Source organism: Trachypithecus francoisi, unplaced genomic scaffold (genome assembly GCF_009764315.1).
Source record: "Trachypithecus francoisi isolate TF-2019V2 unplaced genomic scaffold, Tfra_2.0 Lachesis_group12, whole genome shotgun sequence".
NCBI lineage: Eukaryota > Metazoa > Chordata > Mammalia > Primates > Cercopithecidae > Trachypithecus > Trachypithecus francoisi.
The window spans coordinates 53,887,315-53,909,951 of NW_022681457.1; the positions used below are offsets into that span (position 1 = coordinate 53,887,315).

General features: G+C 42.9%; 2 protein-coding genes across 2 annotated transcripts in view; both read right to left on the reverse strand.

Annotated features, from left to right (window-relative positions):
• Window positions 1-1,119: 1,119 nt before the first annotated feature.
• LOC117093754 (zinc finger protein 486-like) overlaps window positions 1,120-22,637 on the reverse strand; it is a 38,034-nt gene continuing 16,516 nt past the window's right edge. The window contains 2 exon segments of the mRNA XM_033229267.1: window positions 1,120-2,380; window positions 2,382-2,599. Of these exon segments, the coding sequence (XP_033085158.1) occupies window positions 1,544-2,380; window positions 2,382-2,599 (1,055 nt within the window). The 3' untranslated portion in view covers window positions 1,120-1,543.
• LOC117093746 (zinc finger protein 486-like) lies at window positions 8,721-22,276 on the reverse strand. Its single transcript, XM_033229261.1, has 3 exons — window positions 21,918-22,276; window positions 10,660-10,786; window positions 8,721-8,830 (listed from the first exon to the last, which is right to left on the reverse strand). The coding sequence occupies exons 1-3, from the start codon at window positions 21,945-21,947 to the stop codon at window positions 8,721-8,723; spliced, it is 267 nt and encodes an 88-aa protein (XP_033085152.1). The 5' UTR covers window positions 21,948-22,276.

The window sequence follows — 22,637 nt, forward strand, 5'->3', positions numbered from 1 at the left end:
GGATCATGCCAGGTAAGGTCATATGCCTGGCACAGGTATCTGAACTTTTTGAAGTACTGAGTAGGTTTGGCCAAGAAAGAGCCTACACACTCTTCAATCTTAGACAGGTCTGTCAGCGAAAACAGCACATGGACCCGGACTACTCCTTTGGCGCCTGCCACCTCTCACAAGGGATACAGGAGGTCGGTCCTGGACCAAGTATGGGCTGAGACAGGCGAAGAAAGGGAGGAGGTGGAGGTAGGGGAGACAGAATCTGTCAGACTTGGTGAGGGCACAGGACGGGTGGAAGGGAGGGGAGGCGCTGACGAGGACGGGGATAATGGCGGGTCAGGGTAAGGAGAAGGTTGGGTGGGAGACTGAAGGGGTGGCCGGGATAGGGTGTCAGGAGGCTCAGAAAAAGAGGAGGAATCATCCCTACTTTGTGAGTAGGACCTGAGCTAACGAGCATTGAGTGCAGAGATCTGGGTGAGAACCCAAGTCCTAAAAGGCTTGAACATAGGGTATCTCGTACCATTTGCTTAGTCTCTTGCAGAAGTTGGTCAGATCTATGAGGATGTTAAAGTCTAGAGTGCCTTCTGCAGGCCACTGAGACTGATTATCCAATTTATACTGCGGTCATGCTACTGTGCAGAAGAAAATGAGCCGCTTTTGTTTTAGGTCTTGGCTGAGACTTAAAGTCTGGAAATTAGCCAAGAGGCACCTCAGAGGGGATTTTCAGTTTGGTTTGGACTGGGAAGTTCCCATGATCCTAAGGTGGGGAGTCCGGTGGCAATGGGAGCGTCCTCTCACTGCCAGGCAGAGTGTGGGGTATGGTGGCTTCCGGAGAGGTTGGACATCTCCTAGTCCCCAGTGCTGAGGTCACAGTTGACCGGAGAGAGCCCCTGACGCAGTCGCGCTTTTCGGACAGGGACTCCCAGAGGGAGCCTACAGGACGGGGGAAAACTTACCCAGCAGTGATCGAACTGAGTCTTGGATTTGGTGAGGCGGCTCCCGGCTCAGAAAGGAGGTCCTGGCTCGGGGAGAGGACAGCCTGCCTGACCCGGCAGGGATCCGGGGAGGGGGTCTCCTCCTGGGTTTCGGCACCAAATGTAAAGGTAAACTGAGGCTGGAGCCGAAACAGCAACGAAGACACAAGGCAAATGGCAGTGAGAACAGCCTTTTATTATGGCTTGTGGGCGAGGTTCCTCGGTCACAAGGTGTGGGCCGAGGAAGTCGCATTGAGGGAGGAGGGTAGGGGCTTTTTATAGCCCGACAGGTAGGGAAGCTGGTTGTGCAAACAGGGCCTGGGGGGTCTTGAAACTACTGGGGCAGGAGTCGAGTAAGGGTCATGAGGGAGGGGTCTTTGGAAACTGTCAACCGAAACTGCTGTTTACGAACTTGTGGAATGCAGGTGAGCTGCAGATCATGGGGGAGTGTGGTTGCCCAACCAGAACTCTGACGCATGTAAGTCTGCGGGTGTGTACAAGGGTGAAGGGAGTCTTTAACAAAAGGCCTGCTATGCCGGGTAACGCCGCCATGTTGGGTCTAGATTCCTGCCTAACAGTCACATTCTTGGTTTCTGTCCAATATGAATTCTCTTATGTTTATTAAGGTCTGAGGACCAGTTAAAAGCTTTGCCACATTCTTTACATTTGTAAGGTTGCTCTCCAGTATGAGCTGCCTTATGTTCCATTAGATTTGAGGATGTAGTATAGGCTTTGCCACATTCTTCACATTTGTAGGGTTTCTCTCCCGTATGAGTTCTCCTATGTTTATGGAGGCCTGCAGACCATGTAAAAGCTTTGCCACATTCTTCACATTTGTATGGCTTCTCTCCAGTATGAATGATCTTATGCATAGTAAGGTGTGAGGAACGGGTGAAGGCTTTGTCACATTTATCACACTTGTATGGTTTTTCTCCCGTATGAATCTTCTCGTGTTTACGAAGGATTGAGGATGAAATAAAGGCTTTGCCACATTTACCACACTTGTATGGTTTCTCTCCCACATGAATCTTCTCGTGTTTACGAAGGATTGAGGATGAAATAAAGGCTTTGCCACATTTATCATACTTGTATGGTTTCTCTCCAGTATGAATTTTCTTATGTGAACAAAGAGTTGCAGGATGGTTAAAAGCTTTGCCACATTCTTTACATTTGTAGGGTTGTTCTCCAGTATGGATTATCTTATGTGTAGTAAGGGTATAGGAGCACTTAAAGGCTTTGCCACATTCTCCGCATTTGTATGGTTTCTCTCCAGTATCAATTTTTTTATGTGTAGTATGGGTTGAGGACTGGTTAAAATCTTTGTCACATTCTACATATTTCAAAGTGTTTTTTTCAGTATATCTTCTCTTATGTCTCTTAGAATTTGAAAATTGATGAAAGACTTTCACATATTTTACCACATTGAAATATTTTGCTCTGGGCAGTTGCCAAACATTGGTTAAGCCCACTGTGACCTCTTTTGTGTACCTCACACTCATCCATGCTTTCACAGACTTTTTTAAACTGTAAATTGCCATGTCCATATTTTTCAAATTTTCTAAGTATCACTTTTTGGAAAGAATCTTTTATGCTCTGCTCTGGCCGAAGGTCTTGGGCAAAATGAGAACACATAACTGAAAGAAACAATAAAAACACATTACTTCAATTGCCAGACTCAGATAAATACACTTTACAAATCTAACCTATAAAGTTATAAAAACTACATAAGATGACATAGCAAAATACCTCAAGCTGTAATTTCTTCCTAGACATATAAATGTAACAAAAACATACTGCCCAAAATACATTTGTGAAAAATTTATAAATGAGTTAAGTGTGTGAAAGGCCCCGGGTGAGCATAAAGCAAACAGTCACAAAGAAGATAAAGAAACATCTGTTACTTATATGCAACAGCTCTTCTTGCTCCCCAGCATAACATTGTGCCTTTAAAAGTAAATTGCCAACCTGGTACAGTGGCTCACGTCTGTAATACCAGCACTATAGGAGGCTGATGTGAATCACTTGAGGTCAGGAGTTCAAGGCCAGCCTGACCAAGATGGTGTAACCTATCTCTACTAAAATTACAAAAAGTTAGCCAGTCATGGTCATCGGCAGCTGTAATCCCAACTACTCAGGAGGCCAAGGCATGAGAATTTCTTGAATCCAGGAGGCGGAGATTGCAGTAAGCCAAGATTGCACCACTGCACTCTGGCCTGGGCGACAGAGCGAGACTCTGTTTCAAAAAAATAATAAGAATAAAATAAATTGCCAACAAGGCATAATGGCTCATGCCTGTAATTCCAGCAATTTGGGAGGGCAAAGCAGGAGGATCACCTGAGGTCAGGAGTTTGAGACCAGCCTGAACAACATGGTAAAACCCCATCTCTACTAAAATACAAAAAAAATTAGCCAGGCGTGGTAACAGGTACCTGTAATCCCTAGCTACTTTGGAGGCTGAGGAAGGAGAATTGTTTCAACTGTGGAGGTAGAGAATGTAGCGAACAAAAATCATGCCACTGCACTCCAGACTGGGTAAGAGTGAGACTCTGTCTCACACACACACACAAAAATGTAAATTGTGCCTGGTTTCCTTTTTAAAAAACAATGTATGTACATTGGTGCATACATCTTTATTTCTGTCTTCTAGGGGCTTTTTTAGACACCAGATAATGTGTCCCATGACAAAAAATGCTGAAAACAATGGTGATATACATTGGAATGACAGTTTGCTGCATCTAAAGGTAAATTATAGAGAAGCAGAGAAACCGCAGTACCCCAAACAGGGAATGGGTGTAGCAAGTGATTACTGACTATTAAGAAGAAATACAAATAAGCTGATTTAACTAAACAATAAACACAAAATTTTAGACAAGATTCATCCTAAAAACATGTTTGAGAAATTCCCAGAATCTCTAGCCAAGGCAATTGATTTCAGACTACACCAGGACAAAGCTATATTACAAAGATTGTAACAGGTAGCTTTTTGTTAATTTCCAAATCTCTATCAAAGATTGTAATGTATACCAAATATTAAAACAACATGGCCCCATCAAAAAAATTTTCAAAAGCATCCATAAAAAGTATATAAAGTAATTTTTAAAATCCCAAATGAATTGAACAGCCCAGTGTTGGAGGCTCATTCCTATAATCCCAACACACTGGGAGATCAAGGTGGGAAAATCACATGAGGTCAGGAGTTTGAGACCAGCCTGGCCAACATGGTGAAACCCTGTATCTACTAAAAATACAAAAATTAGCTGGGCATGGTGGCAAGTGCCTGTAATCCCAGCCACTTGAAAGGCTGACACAGGAGAATTGCTTGAACCTGGGCAGGGAATGTTGCAGTGAGTGGAGATTGTACCACTGCACTGCAGCCTGGGCAACAGAGCAACACTGTCTCAAAAATAAAATTAAAAAGGCCAGGCATGGTGGCTGATGCCTGTAAATCCAGCACTTTAGGAGGCTGAGGTGGGTGGATCATTTGAGGTCAGCAGTTCAAGATCAGCCTGGCTGAGATCGCACCACTCTACTCCAGCCTTGGTGACAGAAAAAGACTCTATATAAGAAAAAAAATAGAAACCCTGACAACTACTGAAAATCAGAAAAATGAGAATAAAAAGAAATACTAACATACCAAGAAACCAAAAATTGTGGATATAAAAAATACAAAAAATAACTGAAAATTTATTAAAAGAAAATATGATGTAAACATGAAAAACTGTATAAACAAACTTAGATACAAATACATTTATAACAAACACACATATAAGCAAAATTTCAAAAATCACATAATGATATTCCATTTATAAGCATAGTCACATGAGATAACCAGTGAATTTTTTTTTAGACAGAGTTTCAATCTTGTTGCCCAAGCTGGAGTGCAATGATGTAACCTCAGCTCACTGCAACCTCCGCCTCCAGGGTTCAAGAGATTCTCCTGTATCAGCCTCATGAGTAGCTGGAATTACAGGCGTGCGCCACCATATCTGGCTAATTTTTTGTATTTTTAGTAGAAACAGGGTTTCACCATGTTAGCCAGGCTTGTCTCGAACTTCTGACCTCAGGTGGTCTGCCCGCCTCGGGCTCCCAAAATGCTGGGATTACAGGCATGAGCCCCTACGCCCGACCCCAGTGAACTTATTTAAAACATTTTTGCACCTCAGAAAAAAACTGTGATATTGCTAAAGTTACTAAAAAAAAAAAAAAAAAAAAAAGGCTGTGAAATGGGAATAATGCCATCAGCAAAATTATACTACCTGGGCAATAGAGACTCAGTTTCAAAAAAAAAAAAAAAAGATGGGGCCCGGCGCAGTGGCTCAAGCCTGTAGTCCCAGCACTTTGGGAGGTCGAGACGGGTGGATCACGAGATCAGGAGATTGAGGCCATCCTGGCTAACATGGTGAAACCCCATCTCTACAAAAAAAAAAAAAATTAGCTGAGCAAACTGGCGGGCACCTGTAATCTCAGCTATTTGGGAGGCTGAGGCAGAGAATAATTTGAACCCAGGAGGCAGAGGTTGCAGTGAGCAGAGATTGCGCCACTGCACTCCAGCCTGATAACCGAGCAAGACTCCATCTCAAAAAAAAAAAGAACTATGAAAAATTAGAGAAGATTCAAATAAATTTTAAAATTGCCATATTATTCTGAGTGATCTATAGATTCAATAAACTTCTTATCAAAATTGCAGTGGTATTTTTTTCATAGTGATAGTCCTAATACATTTCTAAAAGTTAAATGAAACTAAAATAACTTTGATAGCCAAAGACATCTTGAGGAAAAAGATCAAAGCAGAAGGATATCATACTTACAATTTCAAACTATATTTCAAGACTATCTGGTAATAAAAACAGAATGGACTATGCAGAAAAAATGAACAAAAAGGTAACAAAAACTAATACTCTCACACATTTCAGATCTCATGCAAAAAGACAACTTAAAAAACAGTTTTAGTTTCTTGAAATCACGCAGATATTTGTGTGTCCCCAAAACAATGGAAAAGCAGCTGCAGTCTCTTAGGTACCATAAAGAAGAATTTGGCTCTCACTGTGAACTTGAAGAAAGCTCACGGAAAGAATAGTAGAATTCTTAGAGAATTTAAAAGCATGAGACAGAAGATGTCCCTTTGTGAGCAAAAAATTAAATAAATTAAATAAATAAATAAATAAATAAATAAATACAGCTGCCCAGGAACTATTTCCTTTGGAACACAGCTTCCCGAATCACACTTTAAGGGCTAGCTTTCCCTTTGACCTTGGGACCTCTTATCTGTGTCGTCTGTTGCATTCATTTTCACTCGCACCTACCTGAGGGGTTGGCAGTCATCTTATGTCTCTTCACAGTCAAAGGTTTTTCTCCTTGCTCCAGATGGGTGATCAGGTCTGGCTTGGAGACAACAATATCTGTTTCATTAAAAATAAATAGCATGAATCTTGCTTATATTCTCCAATTACAACCTAGTAATGTGCTCAGCAGAAAGCATGTAATAAAATATTCTGGTAAAGTCATACCAAAATACTAATTTATAACAAATTTCTAAATATTTAGAAAATACTTTCAACTTGTAGGTTTCTTTTCCTTTTGGAGATGGAGTAAAATAAATAAAAAGTTTCTGTTTGTAGATCATAAAGTCTTATATTTAAAAAACCATAAGCAGTACTTAAAAAACCATAAACAGTACTTTAAAACCTTTCTAAACTGACAAATATACTCGGTAAATTAGCAAAACATAAAAGTAACATACAAGTATATGGTCTCAAACACTTAAACTATCTGATAAAATAGAGAAAGGAAAAAGTCTCATTTACTATAGCATTAAATAATAAATTTCTTAGAAAAAAATTACTAAGGAAAAAACCTTTAAAAAAAAACTGAGAGGCCGGGCGCGGTGGCTCAAGCCTGTAATCCCAGCACTTTGGGAGGCCGAGACGGGTGGATCACGAGGTCAGGAGATCGAGACCATCCTGGCTAACACGGTGAAACCCCGTCTCTACTAAAAATACAAAAACTAGCCGGGCGAGGTGGCGGGCGCCTGTAGTCCCGGCTACTCGGGAGGCTGAGGCAGGAGAATGGCGTGAACCCGGGAGGCGGAGCTTGCAGTGAGCTGAGATCTGGCCACTGCACTCCAGCCCTGGCGACAGAGCGAGACTCCGCCTCAAAAAAAATAAAAAAAATAAAAAAAACTGAGAAAATTAAAGAAGATCCAAATAGATTTTTAAATTGCGATATTATCCAAGATGATCTATAGATTCAATAAACTTCCTATCAAAATTACAGTGGTATTTGCCCTTGTTGTCCAGGCTAGAGTGCAATGTCTCAACCTCGACTGACCAAAATCTCTGCCTCCTGCGTTCAGGGGAATCTCCTGCCTCAGCTTCCAGAGTAGCTGGGATTACAGGACTATGCCACCATGACCGACTAATTTTGTATTTTTAGTAGAGATTGAGTTTCTACATGTTGGTCAGGCTGGTCTCAAACTCCCGACCTCAGGTGATCTGCCCGCCTCGGCCTCCCAAAGTGCTAGAATTACAGGCATGAGCCACTGCACCTGGCCCTGCGTGTAGGCTTTTAAAATTTACTAGCTGGTACTACTGAATCAAAAATTGGTGGTGGCAATGAGATTTTCAGGTGGGGGCAACAATGTTTTAAGCCACTAAAATTCTGAAATTACCACTAATTTAGAGTGAAGAATAAAGCTCAACTCAGCAATGTGGAAAGTTTGGATTAAGATGAAACATCTTGAAGAAATTCTTTTCTAAATAAAAAAATTTGGGGCCGGGCGCGGTGGCTCAAGCCTGTAATCCCAGCACTTTGGGAGGCCGTGACGGGCGGATCACGAGGTCAGGAGATCGAGACCATCCTGGCTAACACAATGAAACCCCATCTCTACTAAAAAATACAAAAAACTAGCCGGGCGACGTGGCGGGCGCCTGTAGTCCCAGCTACTCGGGAGGCTGAGGCAGGAGAATGGTGTAAACCCAGGAGGCGGAGCTTGAAGTGAGCTGAGATCCGGCCACTGCACTCCAGCCTGGGCGGCAGAGCGAGGCTCTGTCTCAAAAAAAATAAAATAAAAATAAATAAATAAATAAATAAATAAAATTTAAAATTGCCATATTATTCTGAGTGATCTATAGATTCAATAAACTTCTTATCAAAATTGCAGTGGTATTTTTTTCATAGTGATAGTCCTAATACATTTCTAAAAGTTAAATGAAACTAAAATAACTTTGATAGCCAAAGACATCTTGAGGAAAAAGATCAAAGCAGAAGGATATCATACTTACAATTTCAAACTATATTTCAAGACTATCTGGTAATAAAAACAGTCCATTCTGACTATGCAGAAAAAATGAACAAAAAGGTAACAAAAACTAATACTCTCACACATTTCAGATCTGATGCAAAAAGACAACTTAAAAAAGTTTTAGTTTCTTGAAATCACGCAGATATTTGTGTGTCCCCAAAACAATGGAAAAGCAGCTGCAGTCTCTTAGGTACCATAAAGAAGAATTTGGCTCTCACTGTGAACTTGAAGAAAGCTCACGGAAAGAATAGTAGAATTCTTAGAGAATTTAAAAGCATGAGACAGAAGATGTCCCTTTGTGAGCGAAAAATTAAATAAATTAAATAAATAAATAAATAAATACAGCTGCCCAGGAACTATTTCCTTTGGAACACAGCTTCCCGAATCACACTTTAAGGGCTAGCTTTCCCTTTGACCTTGGGACCTCTTATCTGTGTCGTCTGTTGCATTCATTTTCACTCGCACCTACCTGAGGGGTTGGCAGTCATCTTATGTCTCTTCACAGTCAAAGGTTTTTCTCCTTGCTCCAGATGGGTGATCAGGTCTGGCTTGGAGACAACAATATCTGTTTCATTAAAAATAAATAGCATAAATCTTGCTTATATTCTCCAATTACAACCTAGTAATGTGCTCAGCAGAAAGCATGTAATAAAATATTCTAGTAAAGTCATACCAAAATACTAATTTATAACAAATTTCTAAATATTTAGAAAATACTTTTTTTTTTTTTTTTTTTTTTTTGAGGCGGAGTCTTGCTCTGTTGCCCGGACTGGAGTGCAGTGGCTGGATCTCAGCTCACTGCAAGCTCCGCCTCCCAGGTTTACGCCATTCTCCTGCCTCAGCCTCCCGAGTAGCTGGGACTACAGGCGCCCGTCATCTCGCCCGGCTAGTTTTTGTATTTTTAGTAGAGACGGGGTTTCACTGTGTTAGCCAGGATGGTCTCGATCTCCTGACCTCGTGATCCGCCCGTCTCGGCCTCCCAAAGTGCTGGGATTACAGGCTTGAGCCACCGCGCCCGGCCAGAAAATACTTTCAACTTGTAGGTTTCTTTTCCTTTTGGAGATGGAGTAAAATAAATAAAAAGTTTCTGTTTGTAGATCATAAAGTCTTATATTTAAAAAACCATAAGCAGTACTTAAAAAACCATGAACAGTACTTTAAAACCTTTCTAAACTGACAAATATACTCGGTAAATTAGCAAAACATAAAAGTAACATACAAGTATATGGTCTCAAACACTTAAACTATCTGATAAAATAGAGAAAGGAAAAAGTCTCATTTACTATAGCATTAAATAATAAATTTCTTAGAAAAAAATTACTAAGGTAAAAAACCTTTAAAAAAAAACTGAGAAAATTAAAGAAGATCCAAATAGATTTTTAAATTGCGATATTATCCAAGGTGATCTATAGATTCAATAAACTTCCTATCAAAATTACAGTGGTATTTGCCCTTGTTGTCCAGGCTAGAGTGCAATGTCTCAACCTCGACTGACCAAAATCTCTGCCTCCTGCGTTCAGGGGAATCTCCTGCCTCAGCTTCCAGAGTAACTGGGATTACAGGACTATGCCACCATGACCGACTAATTTTGTATTTTTAGTAGAGATTGAGTTTCTACATGTTGGTCAGGCTGGTCTCAAACTCCCGACCTCAGGTGATCTGCCCACCTCGGCCTCCCAAAGTGCTAGAATTACAGGCATGAGCCACTGCACCTGGCCCTGCGTGTAGGCTTTTAAAATTTACTAGCTGGTACTACTGAATCAAAAATTGGTGGTGGCAATGAGATTTTCAGGTGGGGGCAACAATGTTTTAAGCCACTAAAATTCTGAAATTACCACTAATTTAGAGTGAAGAATAAAGCTCAACTCAGCAATGTGGAAAGTTTGGATTAAGATGAAACATCTTGAAGAAATTCTTTTCTAAATAAAAAAATTCGGGGCCGGGCGCGGTGGCTCAAGCCTGTAATCCCAGCACTTTGGGAGGCCGAGACGGGCAGATCACGAGGTCAGGAGATCGAGACCATCCTGGCTAACACAGTGAAACCCCGTCTCTACTAAAAAATACAAAAAACTAGCCGGGCGACGTGGCGGGCGCCTGTAGTCCCAGCTACTCGGGAGGCTGAGGCAGGAGAATGGCGTAAACCCAGGAGGCGGAGCTTGCAGTGAGCTGAGATCCGGCCACTGCACTCCAGCCTGGGCGGCAGAGCAAGACTCTGTCTCAAAAAAAATATAATAAAATAAAAAATAAATAAATAAAAAAATTCGAAAGATTTTCTGGAAAAAGGGCATCTGAAACTCTTTTATGCAAAGAATAAAGCACTAAATTCATTCCACAAGAAAGAGAAATAAAACTTTTAGGATTTTTTAATGAATTATGTATTTAAGTTATCCTCACCAAGGAAGACCAGGTTTCTGTAGTTCTCTAACATCACATCCCTATATAAATTTTGCTGTGCAGTGTCCAGGCAATTCCACTCCTCCAGAGAGAATTCTATGGCCACATCTCTGAATTGCAATGGTCCCTGAAAAACACACAAACAAACACGTTTTTACCAAGTCACCATTGGTGGAATTTTTAATTTTATGTAAGGTGAAATGGGAGAGTAAAAAGAACTGGTTCTTACTTACAGGACTGACTAAAATTCTCCAATAAAATAATTTTCAACACAAAAATATTCTCTATTATATTCTCCAACTCTGAGAAAAAAGGGCAGCCTAAGATCCACAACATTAGTTCATATGTGATATTTTTCTAGATAATAAAGTATAAAATTAAGGGCATGAACATGAACATGTACATTTTTGAGTGCTATATTTACATCATACAGAATCAGCTATGAATATTTTTCAGATGGAAAAGGCATGTTGAATTAGAAGGCACCTATCAAACTTTAACATGTACCATTGAGCAATGACAGAGACCCTCTCATATTGTTTTATATTGTTTTATACTCAGTACCTGTTTTAAGAAAAAACAAAGAAGTAAAACCAAAGTTAGGCTGCCCAGCACCAGGCCTGAAACCAGGCCTGGGCCTGCCTGGCCTAAACCCAATAGTTAAAAATCAACTCATAACTTAGAAACTGATGTTATTCAGATTCCAGATATTGTATAGAAGGACATTGTGAAACTTCCTGCCCTGTTCTGCTTCACTCTGACCACCGGTGCATGCAGCCCGTTACATACCCCTTGGTTGCTCAAATCAATCACGACCCTTTCATGTGAAATCTTTAGTGTTGTGAGCCCTTAAAAGGGACAGAAATTGTACACTCAGGGAATTCCGATTTTAAGGCAGTAGCTTGCCGATGCTCCCAGCTGAATAGAGCCTTTCCTTCTACAACTCGGTGTCTGAGAGGTTTTGCCTGTGGCTCTTCCTGCTACATTTCTTGGTTCCCTGACCTGGAAGCCAGGTGACTGATGGATGGCCGAGGCAGCCCCTTAGGAGGCTTAGGCCTGCCCTTGGAGCATCCCTGTGGGGGACTCTGGCCAGACTGAGTGACGCCATCCAAACAGCGCTCCCAGGTAGGCAATTGCCCCAGTGGAATGCCTCGTCAGAGCAGATGATTAACACAGTGGCTGAACACCGGGAAGGAACTGGCACTTGAAGTCCAGACATCTTAAACTTGGTAAGACTAGTCTTTGGAACTTGCCCACTTCATTTGAGTGGAAGCGTGGCCTGATCACTCATGGCGTGCCTTTATTGGCACTTTGGTGCCTTCTCCATTTGAGTAGAAGCTTGGCCTGATCATCCATGGTGGGCCTGTACCGGCACTTTGGTTTTTGATTTTGACTTGACTTGGATTGCTTGATACTTTCATTTTGGTTTTGACCTGGCTTGCGTTTCTGGATACTCTGATTTTGGTTTGGTGTAAACTGCAGAAATGTGTGTGTGCCCTTTTTACCTGTTTTTTTGTTTTCTGGTGTGCGTGTGGTGTGAGCGTGGTGCATTGTCTCAAAGAAGCATGGGTCAGGCACAAATAAGCCCACCCCACTAGGAACTATGTTAAAAAACATTCCAAGAAAGGGAAGAAAGGGGGGAGGCAGGGTTTATATAAAAGAATTTTATATGGTAAATTTTTGTCCTGAAATAAATTAACTGGTTGTTTAAAGAAAAAAATGTTTGTAATAAGTCAGAAAGTTGAGACATGTCAAAAAATTGTCTACGGCCGGGCGCAGTGACTCACGCCTGTAATCCCAACACTTTGGGAGGCCGAGGCGGGCAGATCACGAGGTCAGGAGATCGAGACCATCCTGGCTAACACAGTGAAACCCCATCTCTACTAAAAATACAAAAAATTAGCCTGGCGTGGTGGCAGGCGCCTGTAGTCCCAGCTACCCGGGAGGCTGAGGCAGGAGAATGGTGTGAACCTGGGATGCGGAGCTTGCAGTGAGTGAAGATCTCGCCATCGCACTCCAGCCTGGGCGACAGAAAAAAAAAATTGTCTGCCAAAGTCGTAAAAGAAAAAAGTTATAAAAAAAAGTATGCAAAAAAGTTGTATAATTTAAAAGTAATAAAGCCTCGTGAGTACTATTGAAGAAACAGTTTATGTGCAAGGTGTATAAAAAAAGTAAAATATACCTGTGATAAAAAGTTTATAAGGAGGCATAAAAATGTGGATTTTTACCTACATTAAAAGGTTAAAAAATTATTGTTTTAAAAGTTTAAGTAAGTTTTAAAACATTAATTGTAAAGAAAATTCTGTGTATAAACATATTAGCTAAAGTATAAAGGTATCATCCAATTTTTCTGTGAACTAGACAGTAAAGTAAAAACGCAGCAGGTTTTTCTTAAAGCATCAACCTGCTCTAACAAAAATTATAAAAGGTTAAAAAGAGTCTATAGGCCGGGCGCGGTGGCTCAAGCCTGTAATCCCAGCACTTTGGGAGGCCAAGACAGGCGGATCACGAGGTCGGGAGACCAAGACCATCCTGGCTAACACGGTGAAACCCCGTCTCTACTAAAAAAAAAAAAACTAGCGTGACGAGGTGGCAGGCGCCTGTAGTCCCAGCTACTCGGGAGGCTGAGGCAGGAGAATGGCGTAAATCCGGGAGGCGGAGCTTGCAGTGAGCTGAGATCTGGCCACTGCACTCCAGTCTGGGTGACAGAGCGAGACTCCGTCTCAACAAAAAAAAAAAAAAAAAAAAAAAAAGAGTCTATAAAATCTTACCTTGTGGTCAAATATTAAAAATTGGATAAATATATCTACAAGGTTTTATTAAAATTAAATTTAACATTAATAACACATTAATATAAAGGTAAAATTTAGCTTATCTGGTATAAAAATCATACAAAAAGCATTATTAAATATAAAATGGTGTAATGGTGTTTAGCTTTTTTGGGCTAAAAACTAATAAAAATAAGTGATAAAACATTCGTTTTACTAGAGGATCATGGAAGTTAAAGACTTAAAACAAACTTTGACAAGACAACATACCAAGATGCAAATACCTGGTTGAAGTGGATCATATATTCCATCTGCACATTAAACAAAAGCAATTGTTATGCTTGTGCACATGGCAGGCCAGAGGCCCTGACTGTCCCCCTTCCACTAAGGTGGTCCTCCAGTCGACCACGCATGGGCTACATAGTAGCTCTTTTCCAGGACTCTACAGCCTAGAGTAGTAAGTCATGCCAAGTTCTCTCTGTTGTATCTCGAAGTTCCTGTGGTCAGCCCCCTAGGGCCATCCAGCTTCCCTCTCCTAACACTAAGTTCACTTCCTGTCTCTCACGGCAGGGAGGAAACTTAGCATTCATTGGAGACCTGAAGGGATGCAGTGAGCTTAAGAATTTTCAAGAGCTTATCAATCAGTCAGCCCTTGTTCATCCCTGAGCCAATGTGTGGTGGTATTGTGGTGGACCTTTAATGGGCACTCTGCAGAATAACTAGAGTGACACTTGTGCTTTAGTCCATTTGGCTATCCCTTTCACCCTGGCATTTCATCAACCAGAGGAAAAATAAGTAAGTAAATAAATAAATAAATAATAAGACATTGTAAAGCGAGAGAAGCCCCTTATAGGTCTTTCAACTCTCACATCTATTTACATGCAATTGGAGCCCTGCAATGAATACTAGATCAATTTAAAACTTGAAATCAGATAGAATTCCTTTTCAGATGAGATTTTCTGGAAAAATTAACCTGCATCTTGAGAACATGCCTTTAAAGGTGTTGGGAGCAAGTCATAAACAAAATGTGGCCATAAACAAAATCTCTGCAGCACTGTAACATGTCCATAATGGCCATAACGCCCAAGCTGGAAGGTTGTGGGTTTACAGGAATGAGGGCAAGGAACACCTGGCCTGCCCAGGGCGGAAAACTGCTTAAAGGCATTCTTAAGCCACAAACAGAAGCCTGAGCCATCTGTGTCTTAAGGGCGTGTTCCTGCCGCAATTAATTCAGCCCATCCCTTTGTTTCCCTTAAGGGATACTTTTAGTTAATTTAATATCTATAGAAACAATGCTAATGACTGGTTTGCTGTTAATAAATACATGGGTAAATCTCTGTTTTGGGTTCTCAGCTCTGAAGGCTGTGAGACCCCTGATTTCCCACTTCACACCTTTCTATTTTCGTGTGTATGTCTTTAATTCCTCTAGCATCCCTGGCTTAGGGTCTCCCCGACCAAGCTGGTCTCGGCAAAAGTTGTTAGTACCACATGATTACCTGTTGGCATGACATCAACTGGCAGAAAAAGACAGAAAAAGTCCACCTATTTCCATCCTTTGAAACAGAAGAGATTCAGGGAACAACGAACTGCTCCACGAAGACAGAAATATAAGTTTCTCCTTTCCTGTCCTCAGGTGCTCTCCCTGCCACAGACACCAGCATTTTCCAGTAATGGAATTATAAGCCACACTGACCTGTCTGTACCAAACCCAAACAGAACTGCCCCTGTGACCACCCTTTAGTGCAATGGTAGAACTTAACTCTCATGAATGTATTCTGAAGCCCTTATACCTGATTCTGGTCTCACCTTAAGAGTCACATGAGGCCCTTCACTAAAGTAACATGGATGCTTCCACGCAGAATAAACAGAAGCTGTGTGGAGGGCACAAGAGATTTCTGCAAATTGGCCATGTGATCCTAATGAGAAGCCTGGGCTGATCACCACCAAGATAAGCACTGCCTCTCAAGCTCTAACGAGCTTATAAATCACTTGGTTATTTTGGCTCCACTTTATGTAATGTGATTCTGCTTTGAAAAGAGTCCATGAATGGGTGTTTTAAACAAGTTTCCTGTCAATGCTGATGTTGCTCCCCCTTGGCTCATTATTAGCACTAGTTAGTGAAGCAGGCACAGCACAGGGTCCCTTACACTCAGCACTCTTGTCACAACCAAATACTTCTGATACAAATAGGGACAACCCATCTCCATCCTAAAGTTTTATATTCTTTGCTGGCTCTTTAAAGTTGACAGAGGAACTGAAGACAGCAATGTCAGAATAAGTCTGTATTTAAAAAACATGTACACATGTACTAAGCAGGTACTTTGTGCTCAAGAGAATGACACAGAGCACTTTGCTGGGCATAACACATTATGTGATTTAATTTTCATAACACCCTGAAAGCTGGTACTAAGGGTTTAATACATTTTAGGATTTAGGTAAAGGCCCCAGCATTTTTATTTCTTCTTCTGTTTCTCTGTCATCAACTTTTTTTAAACACTGTAAAGAATAAAAGCAAAATATAGAAAGATGAAAGAGAAAGGAAGAGTTTAAGGTAATTTAGAGAAAATTTTATTGTTTACATTTACTTTTCTGTGACTTGTGGAGCAACTACTGGATCTGCAGGAATAGAAAAAAAGTTGCCTAACAGGATGTCTCTGCAAGCACTGGTTTTAACAGAAAATTTAAAAACCTAAGACCCTAAAATACGTACTTCATTTTTCCCATTCATCTGCTTTTGGAAGTCAGGAAATTGTGAGCACCAGCTCTAGAAAGGCAGCAGGATTCAGCAGCCAAAACTCTGATTTCTTCTAATCAGTTCTGTGAGGCAAGACTCCAGGGTAGGGTCAGACCTAAATAAAGCCTCCAAAAAGTGTGAATCTGATCAGGTCTCAGGCAGTGTGAGGACCTTATGTAGAATTCTGTTCTCTATGCAACTGGGGTACTTCCAGTTTTGTGTTTTCTAAGCTTACCTAAAAGAAACTTAAATCCCAGAGTTCCTATACTTTTAATCTTTTCTAGCCACTACCCTGTCACCTTTATACTATATACTAATCCACAATTTAAACAAATCCCTTAAGGTTTTCTAGGGTAGTTTTATTAGAAAATCAATATGTACACTAAAGAAGGTTAAAAAAATCGAAATTATACAGCTGGGTGCAGTGCCTTACGTCTGTAATCCCAACACTTTGTGAGGCCAAGGAGGGTGAATCACGAGGTCAGGAGTTTAAGACCAGCCTGTGTTATGCCCAGACTGTTTATTCCCCAAAGAAGACCACCAGAGTCCAGAGTCAAAGCCAAGCGGCAAGGATCTTTACTGCAAGTTCGAACTTGGTCCCTCCGCTTAACAGCTCACAAGAGGGCCCCGAACCATGCGTGCGCTCGCTTTTTATAGCCCGATGTAAATAAGATTTGTAAAGTTACAGAGGAACAAGGGAACTCTTTTGGTTACAGCATTACAATTGGTTAACACTTTAAGTTATACATTTAGCAGTTTTTTTTATTGGTTCCTGCGCTTTTAGTAAAACCACACGGCTGTGACCTTATCGGGGGCTCTCCAGGTGGTGTTTTTCTAAAGTTGAGATATATGGTTGTCTCTGAGTCGAAAAATGTGTTTGTACTGGGCTCAGGAAGTTGAGAGATATATGGTGGGATGTGTTTGTACTGGGCTCAGGAAGTTGACAGATATATGGTGGGATGTGTTTGTACTGGGCTCAGGAAGTTGAGAGATATATGGTTTATCTCTTTCACCTGACCAAGATGGTGAAACTTCGCCTCTACTAAAAATACAAAAATTAGCTGGGCACAGTGGCCGGGGCCAGTAATCCCAGCTACTTGGGAGGCTGAGGCAGGAGAATCACTTGAACCTGAGTGGCAGAAATTGCAGTCAGACGAGATCATGTCACTGCACTCATGCCTGGGTAACAGAGTAAGATTCTGTCTAAAAAAAAAAAAAAAAAAAATTACAATAGCAATGATTCTGTTCACAAATATCCCTTAAGATGTAGACTTCAGGCTGGGCGCGGTGGCTCACGCCTGTAATCCCAGCACTTTGGGAGGTCGAGGAAGGCAGATCACGAGATCAGGAGATCAAGATCATCTTGGCTAACACAGTGAAATCCCGTCTCTACTAAAAATACAAAAAATCAGCCTGGCGTGGTGCTGGGCGCCTGTAGTCCCAGCTACTCAGGAGGCTGAGGCAGGAGAATGGCGTGAACCCAGGAGGCGTAGCTTGCAGTGAGCCCACATCATGCCACTACACTCAAGCCTGGGTGACAGAGCCAGACTCCCTCTCAAAAAAAAAAAAAAAAAAAAAAAGCCGGGCGCGGTGGCTCACTCCTGTAATCTCAGCACTTTGGGAGGCTGAGGCAGGCGGATCGCAAAGTCAGGAGATCGAGACCATTCTGGATAACGCGTGAAACCCCGTCTCTACTAAAAATACAAAAAAATTAGCCGGGTGTGGTGGTGGGCGCCTGCAGTCCCATCTACTCAGGAGGCTGAGGCAGGAGAATGGTGTGAACTCAGGAGGCGGAGCTTGCAGTGAGCTCAGATTGCGCCATTGCACTCCAGCCTGGGCGACAGAGCAAGACTCCGTTTAAAAAAAAAAAAAAAAAAACCACATGTGTACACCAAACCAAAAATAGAAATAAAAGCTAAAAGAAAAAAAATAATTCCTGGGTGGGAGAGAGTGCAAAATAGGTGAAAGGAAGGATTTTTACTACACATAGTGGCCCACGTGGGACTTTACTCTGATTTATTTCTGTGTGTATGCAGGCAGATGAGACTATAAACAGGCAGCCCAGATCCTAAGTTGGTGGAGAAAACAGGTTGCTCCTGCAGATTTGGTGTCTGTGGGTGGAGATATACCAGGAGAACTTACAGAGACTTGTGGATTCTTGACAAGAAACACAAGAAACGCTAGGACCAAAAATGCTGTGGTGAAGTTTCTGAGAGGGTGATGCCTAGTCCTGGGAGGAGCGTGGACACATCAATGTCTAGTGTGTGTGTTGTGAGTGGGTGAGAATACTGTGGTGATAGCTGCAATAAAAGGGGGTCTTTAATCGGAACTCCTTTTCTCTAAGTTTTCAGTCCTCTGTCACCCTGGGAGAAGACCAGGAATCACAGAACAATGGGCAGTGTGGCAGCCTGTGTACAGGAGAGCAGAGATTCACAATCCCAAACACTCAGAGCTTTGCCCCAGGCCGGGCCTCCATGATAACTTTTTTCTGGCACCATATCTGTAGAGTTTGCTGAACATCAAACAATTCTCCAACACCAACTCATTGTCTAACATTTGAATTCTAACACCACCCAGAGTCATCACAGACCCTTGGTCCCACAAGATTGTCCTCACTGCAGATGCCAGTCACAAACCCTATGGGCCCATCTCTTCTTTTGAATTAATGTTTGAAAACTAGGGACTCCTGAAATGTCCCTGAAGTTCAATAATTCGGTAGAGCTATTCACAGAACTCAATGAAACACTCTAGTTACGTTTACCGGTTTAATATATAAGATGCAGCCCAGGAAAAGCCAAATGGAAGAAATGCATACAACAAAGAAAAGAGATGGGGAAAGATGAAATACATAGATATTTATGGAAAATATTTGTGATTAATAAAATTCTCCATTTGTTGTGTACTCCAGAAACAGGTTATGGAAAGAAACACCCTTCCCATTATGACTTAGATGGTGCTCTTTTCTCACCTATCACACAGACAGACACACACTCTGCACATTTTCTCCTTTTTCTTTTCTTTTTTTTTTTTTTTTTTTTTTTGAGACAGAGTCTCGCTCTGTCGCCCAGGCTGGAGTGCAGTGGCCGGATCTCAACTCACTGCAAGCTCCGCCTCCCGGGTTTAGGCCATTCTCCTGCCTCAGCCTCCCGAGTAGCTGTGACTACAGGCACCCGCCACCTCGCCCGGCTAGTTTTTGTATTTTTAGTAGAGACGGGGTTTCACCATGTTCGCCAGGATGGTCTCGATCTCCTGACCTCGTGATCCGCCCGTCTCGGCCTCCCAAAGTGCTGGGATTACAGGCTTGAGCCACCGCGCCCGGCCTCTCCTTTTTCTTATTAGAAAAATCAGCTGAATTTGTCTTCAGTGGTCAAATTTCTTTTTTTTCTTTTCTTTTTTTTCTTTTCTTTTTTTTCTTTTTGTGATTAAGTCTCACTCTGCTGCCCAGGCTGGAGTGCAGTGGCGCCATCTCGACTCACTGCAACCTTCACCTCCCAGGTTCAAGCAATACTCCTGCCTCAGCCTCCCGAGTAGCTGCCATTATAGGCGCCCACCACGAAGCTCGGCTAATTTTTGTATTTTTAGTAGACACCGTGTTTCACCATGCTGCCCAGGCTGTTCTCGAACTCCTGACCTCAGGTGATCGGCCTGCCTAGGCCTCCCAAGGTGCTGGGATTACAAGCATGAGCCCCCGTGCCTGGCCTAAAATAAAATATTTATTAATCAAACTTTATTTAAGTTTATCTCCCTCTCTCAGGCTCCTGAACTTTGAGCTACTGTCAGTCTAAGTCAACATACAACCCCATTTTACATCCCTCCTAAAAACATGCTGATTTCAGGGTGAGATATTCTCTGAGCTAAAATACGACTTTTTCACCCTCCATTTGCCATTCCCCTCCCACCTTTTATCTAATCTTGTTTGCTCCTCTCTAGGAAAGAAAGCCCTTTTCTGCCTACATTTTTGTAAGCCACAGAGAACTTATAATTAGTTGGTACTTTCTCCTGTTCCAATACTAATTCATTTTTTAATATAAATCTAACTTTTTTATCTTAAAAAGTCTAAAAAGTGCCTCAAAACAATAGCTTTATTATCAGTAAGACCCTCCCAGTTTCCTTCGCCTTAATCTTAACTGCATCTACCTGTGGGGTCCGAGCTTTCCAGGGCTTTGTAGCTTCTCTCAAGATAAAGGCTCCTTCCATAGCTGGGGTGAGCAGGCTGGGACAACTGCAGGGGAGGCTCCCCAGAAAAAACTAACTGGGGCCTTTAATAACCTCCTGTTGGCCAGGCGCGGTGGCGAAAGCCTGTAATCCCAGCACTTTGGGAGGCCAATGCGGGTGGATCACCTGAGGTTGGGAATTGGAGACCAGCCTGACCAACATGGAGAAACCCCATCTCTAGTAAACACACATAATTTGGCGGGCGTGAAGACGCATGCCTGTAATCCCAGTTACTCCAGAGGCTGAGGTAGGAGAATCCCTTGAACCAGGGAGGTAGATGTTGCGGTGAGCCGAGATCACACCATTGCACTCCAGCCCGGGCAATAAGAGCTAAACTCCGTGTCAAAATAAAAAAAAAATTTTTTTTAAACCCCTCCTTTTGCAGGCTTCATATTAGCCTTAGCTTGGAATTACCAGGTTCAAGCTTTAATTTCCATGTCAGTGTTATTCACTTCGTTCTTGAAACTGTTTGAAAAATCCAGTGAAATTACTTAAACGCAGTGTTTACATAAAGGAAGAAAATTTTAAGATTCTTACTTTTTTTTTTTTTGAGAAGGAGTCTTGCTCTGTCCCGCATGCTGAAGTGCGATGGCGCGATCTCAGTTCACTTCAACCTCTTCCTCCTGGGTTCAACCAATTCTCACGCCTCAGTCTCCGAAGTAACTGAGATTACAGGCGCCTGACACCACACCTGGCTAATTTTTTGTATTTTTAGTAGAGACGACGTTTCACCTTGCTGACCAGGATGGTCTAGAACTCCTGACCACGTGATCCGTCCGCCTAGGACTCTCAAAGTGCTGGTATTACAGGTCTGAGCTACCGCGCCCGACCAGGAAGGGGTTTTTAACCCCAACGTAGTTTTTCGTTTTGTGTCCTTCCTCTATTGGCTGGGGTCAGACCGCACAATCTAAGCTGATCCCGGTTGGCTTAGACCCAATCTTTTTCCAAATAGGATAAACGCGCGATTTGCGAGAAACGGAAAAGGGGGAAGAAGTGGCAGGGTTGATTTACAACTTTTACAACTTCTGACCAGGAAGTTGAGTCTTTGAAAAGGAACTTAGTTTCCCTGACAACCCTTTAACTCAAGTGATCCGTCCGCCTTCGCCTCCCAAAATGCTGGATTACAGGCGTGAGCCACCGCACCCGGCCCATAAATTTTTAACAGGAGAAAAGAGAAACCGTGAACCCCAAGGACCAAAGCTCTTCCCATTCGTGAACGCGCACCCCAAGTCAAGATCTCCCCTCATGACCTTCTCGTGGTTCCTGACAATCTGGGAGAGACCCGGAGCTGCGGGTGCAGAGCTGCGACCCAAGAGGGCGCCAGGCCAGGGCACAGTCACTGCGCAGGGAAGAGACAGGACGCCCCGGACTGGCTGACAGCGCCGCAGCCATCTTATGGCTGGAGGGGACTGAGGCCGAACTGGGCAAAAACTCGGGGCGCAGACTGTGCAGCTGACTTCGGGGAGGCCTGAGTGCCGCCACAGCCACTTCCCATCAACCAGTCCCTCCCCTCTCTCAGGATGTCGAACTGGCACGCTCACCATTCCTAGGCTTCCAGGGGGTCCCGGCATCTTGGCTGTGGATTTCCCAATACCTGCAGGACACAGGGCCACAGAGGCTGCGCCTCTAGGAGCAGAGGACACAGAGTAGTGAAGAGGAAACCTAGAGCTCCAGATGCAGCCAGAGACAAAGGCCGCGCCAAACCCGGAAGCCGTCCTCTTTGTTCCAGCTGCCTGCCTGATTGGACGGTTTCCAGCCCAGCGTCCCTGATTGGATAATGCTTAAGGCCCCGCCCACTCAGCTCCTGAGTGACAGAAGATGTGATCCGATGCTGGGCTGAGCGATGAAAGCTGCAGCCTTTTCAGGCAGGGCTTCCTCCCTGAGCTGAGCCAGGCCCACCCTAGAGTATGGGGAAATTCTTTTTATTTTTATTTTTATTTTTTGAGACAGAGTCTCCCTCTGTCGCCCAGGCTGGAGTGCAGTGGCGGAATCTCGGCTCACTGCAAGCTCCGCCTCCCGGGTTCACGCCATTGTCCTGCCTCAGCCTCCCGTGTAGCTGGGACTACAGGCGCCCGCCACCGCCCCCGGCTAGTTTTTTGTATTTTTAGTAGGGACGGGGTTTCACCGTGTTAGCCAGGATGGTCTGGATCTCCTGCCCTCGTGATCCGCTTGTCTCGGCCTCCCAAAGTGCTGGGATTACAGGTGTGAGCCACCGCTCCCGGCCCGAGTATGGGAAAATTCTATCTCTTTTTTTACTCTCT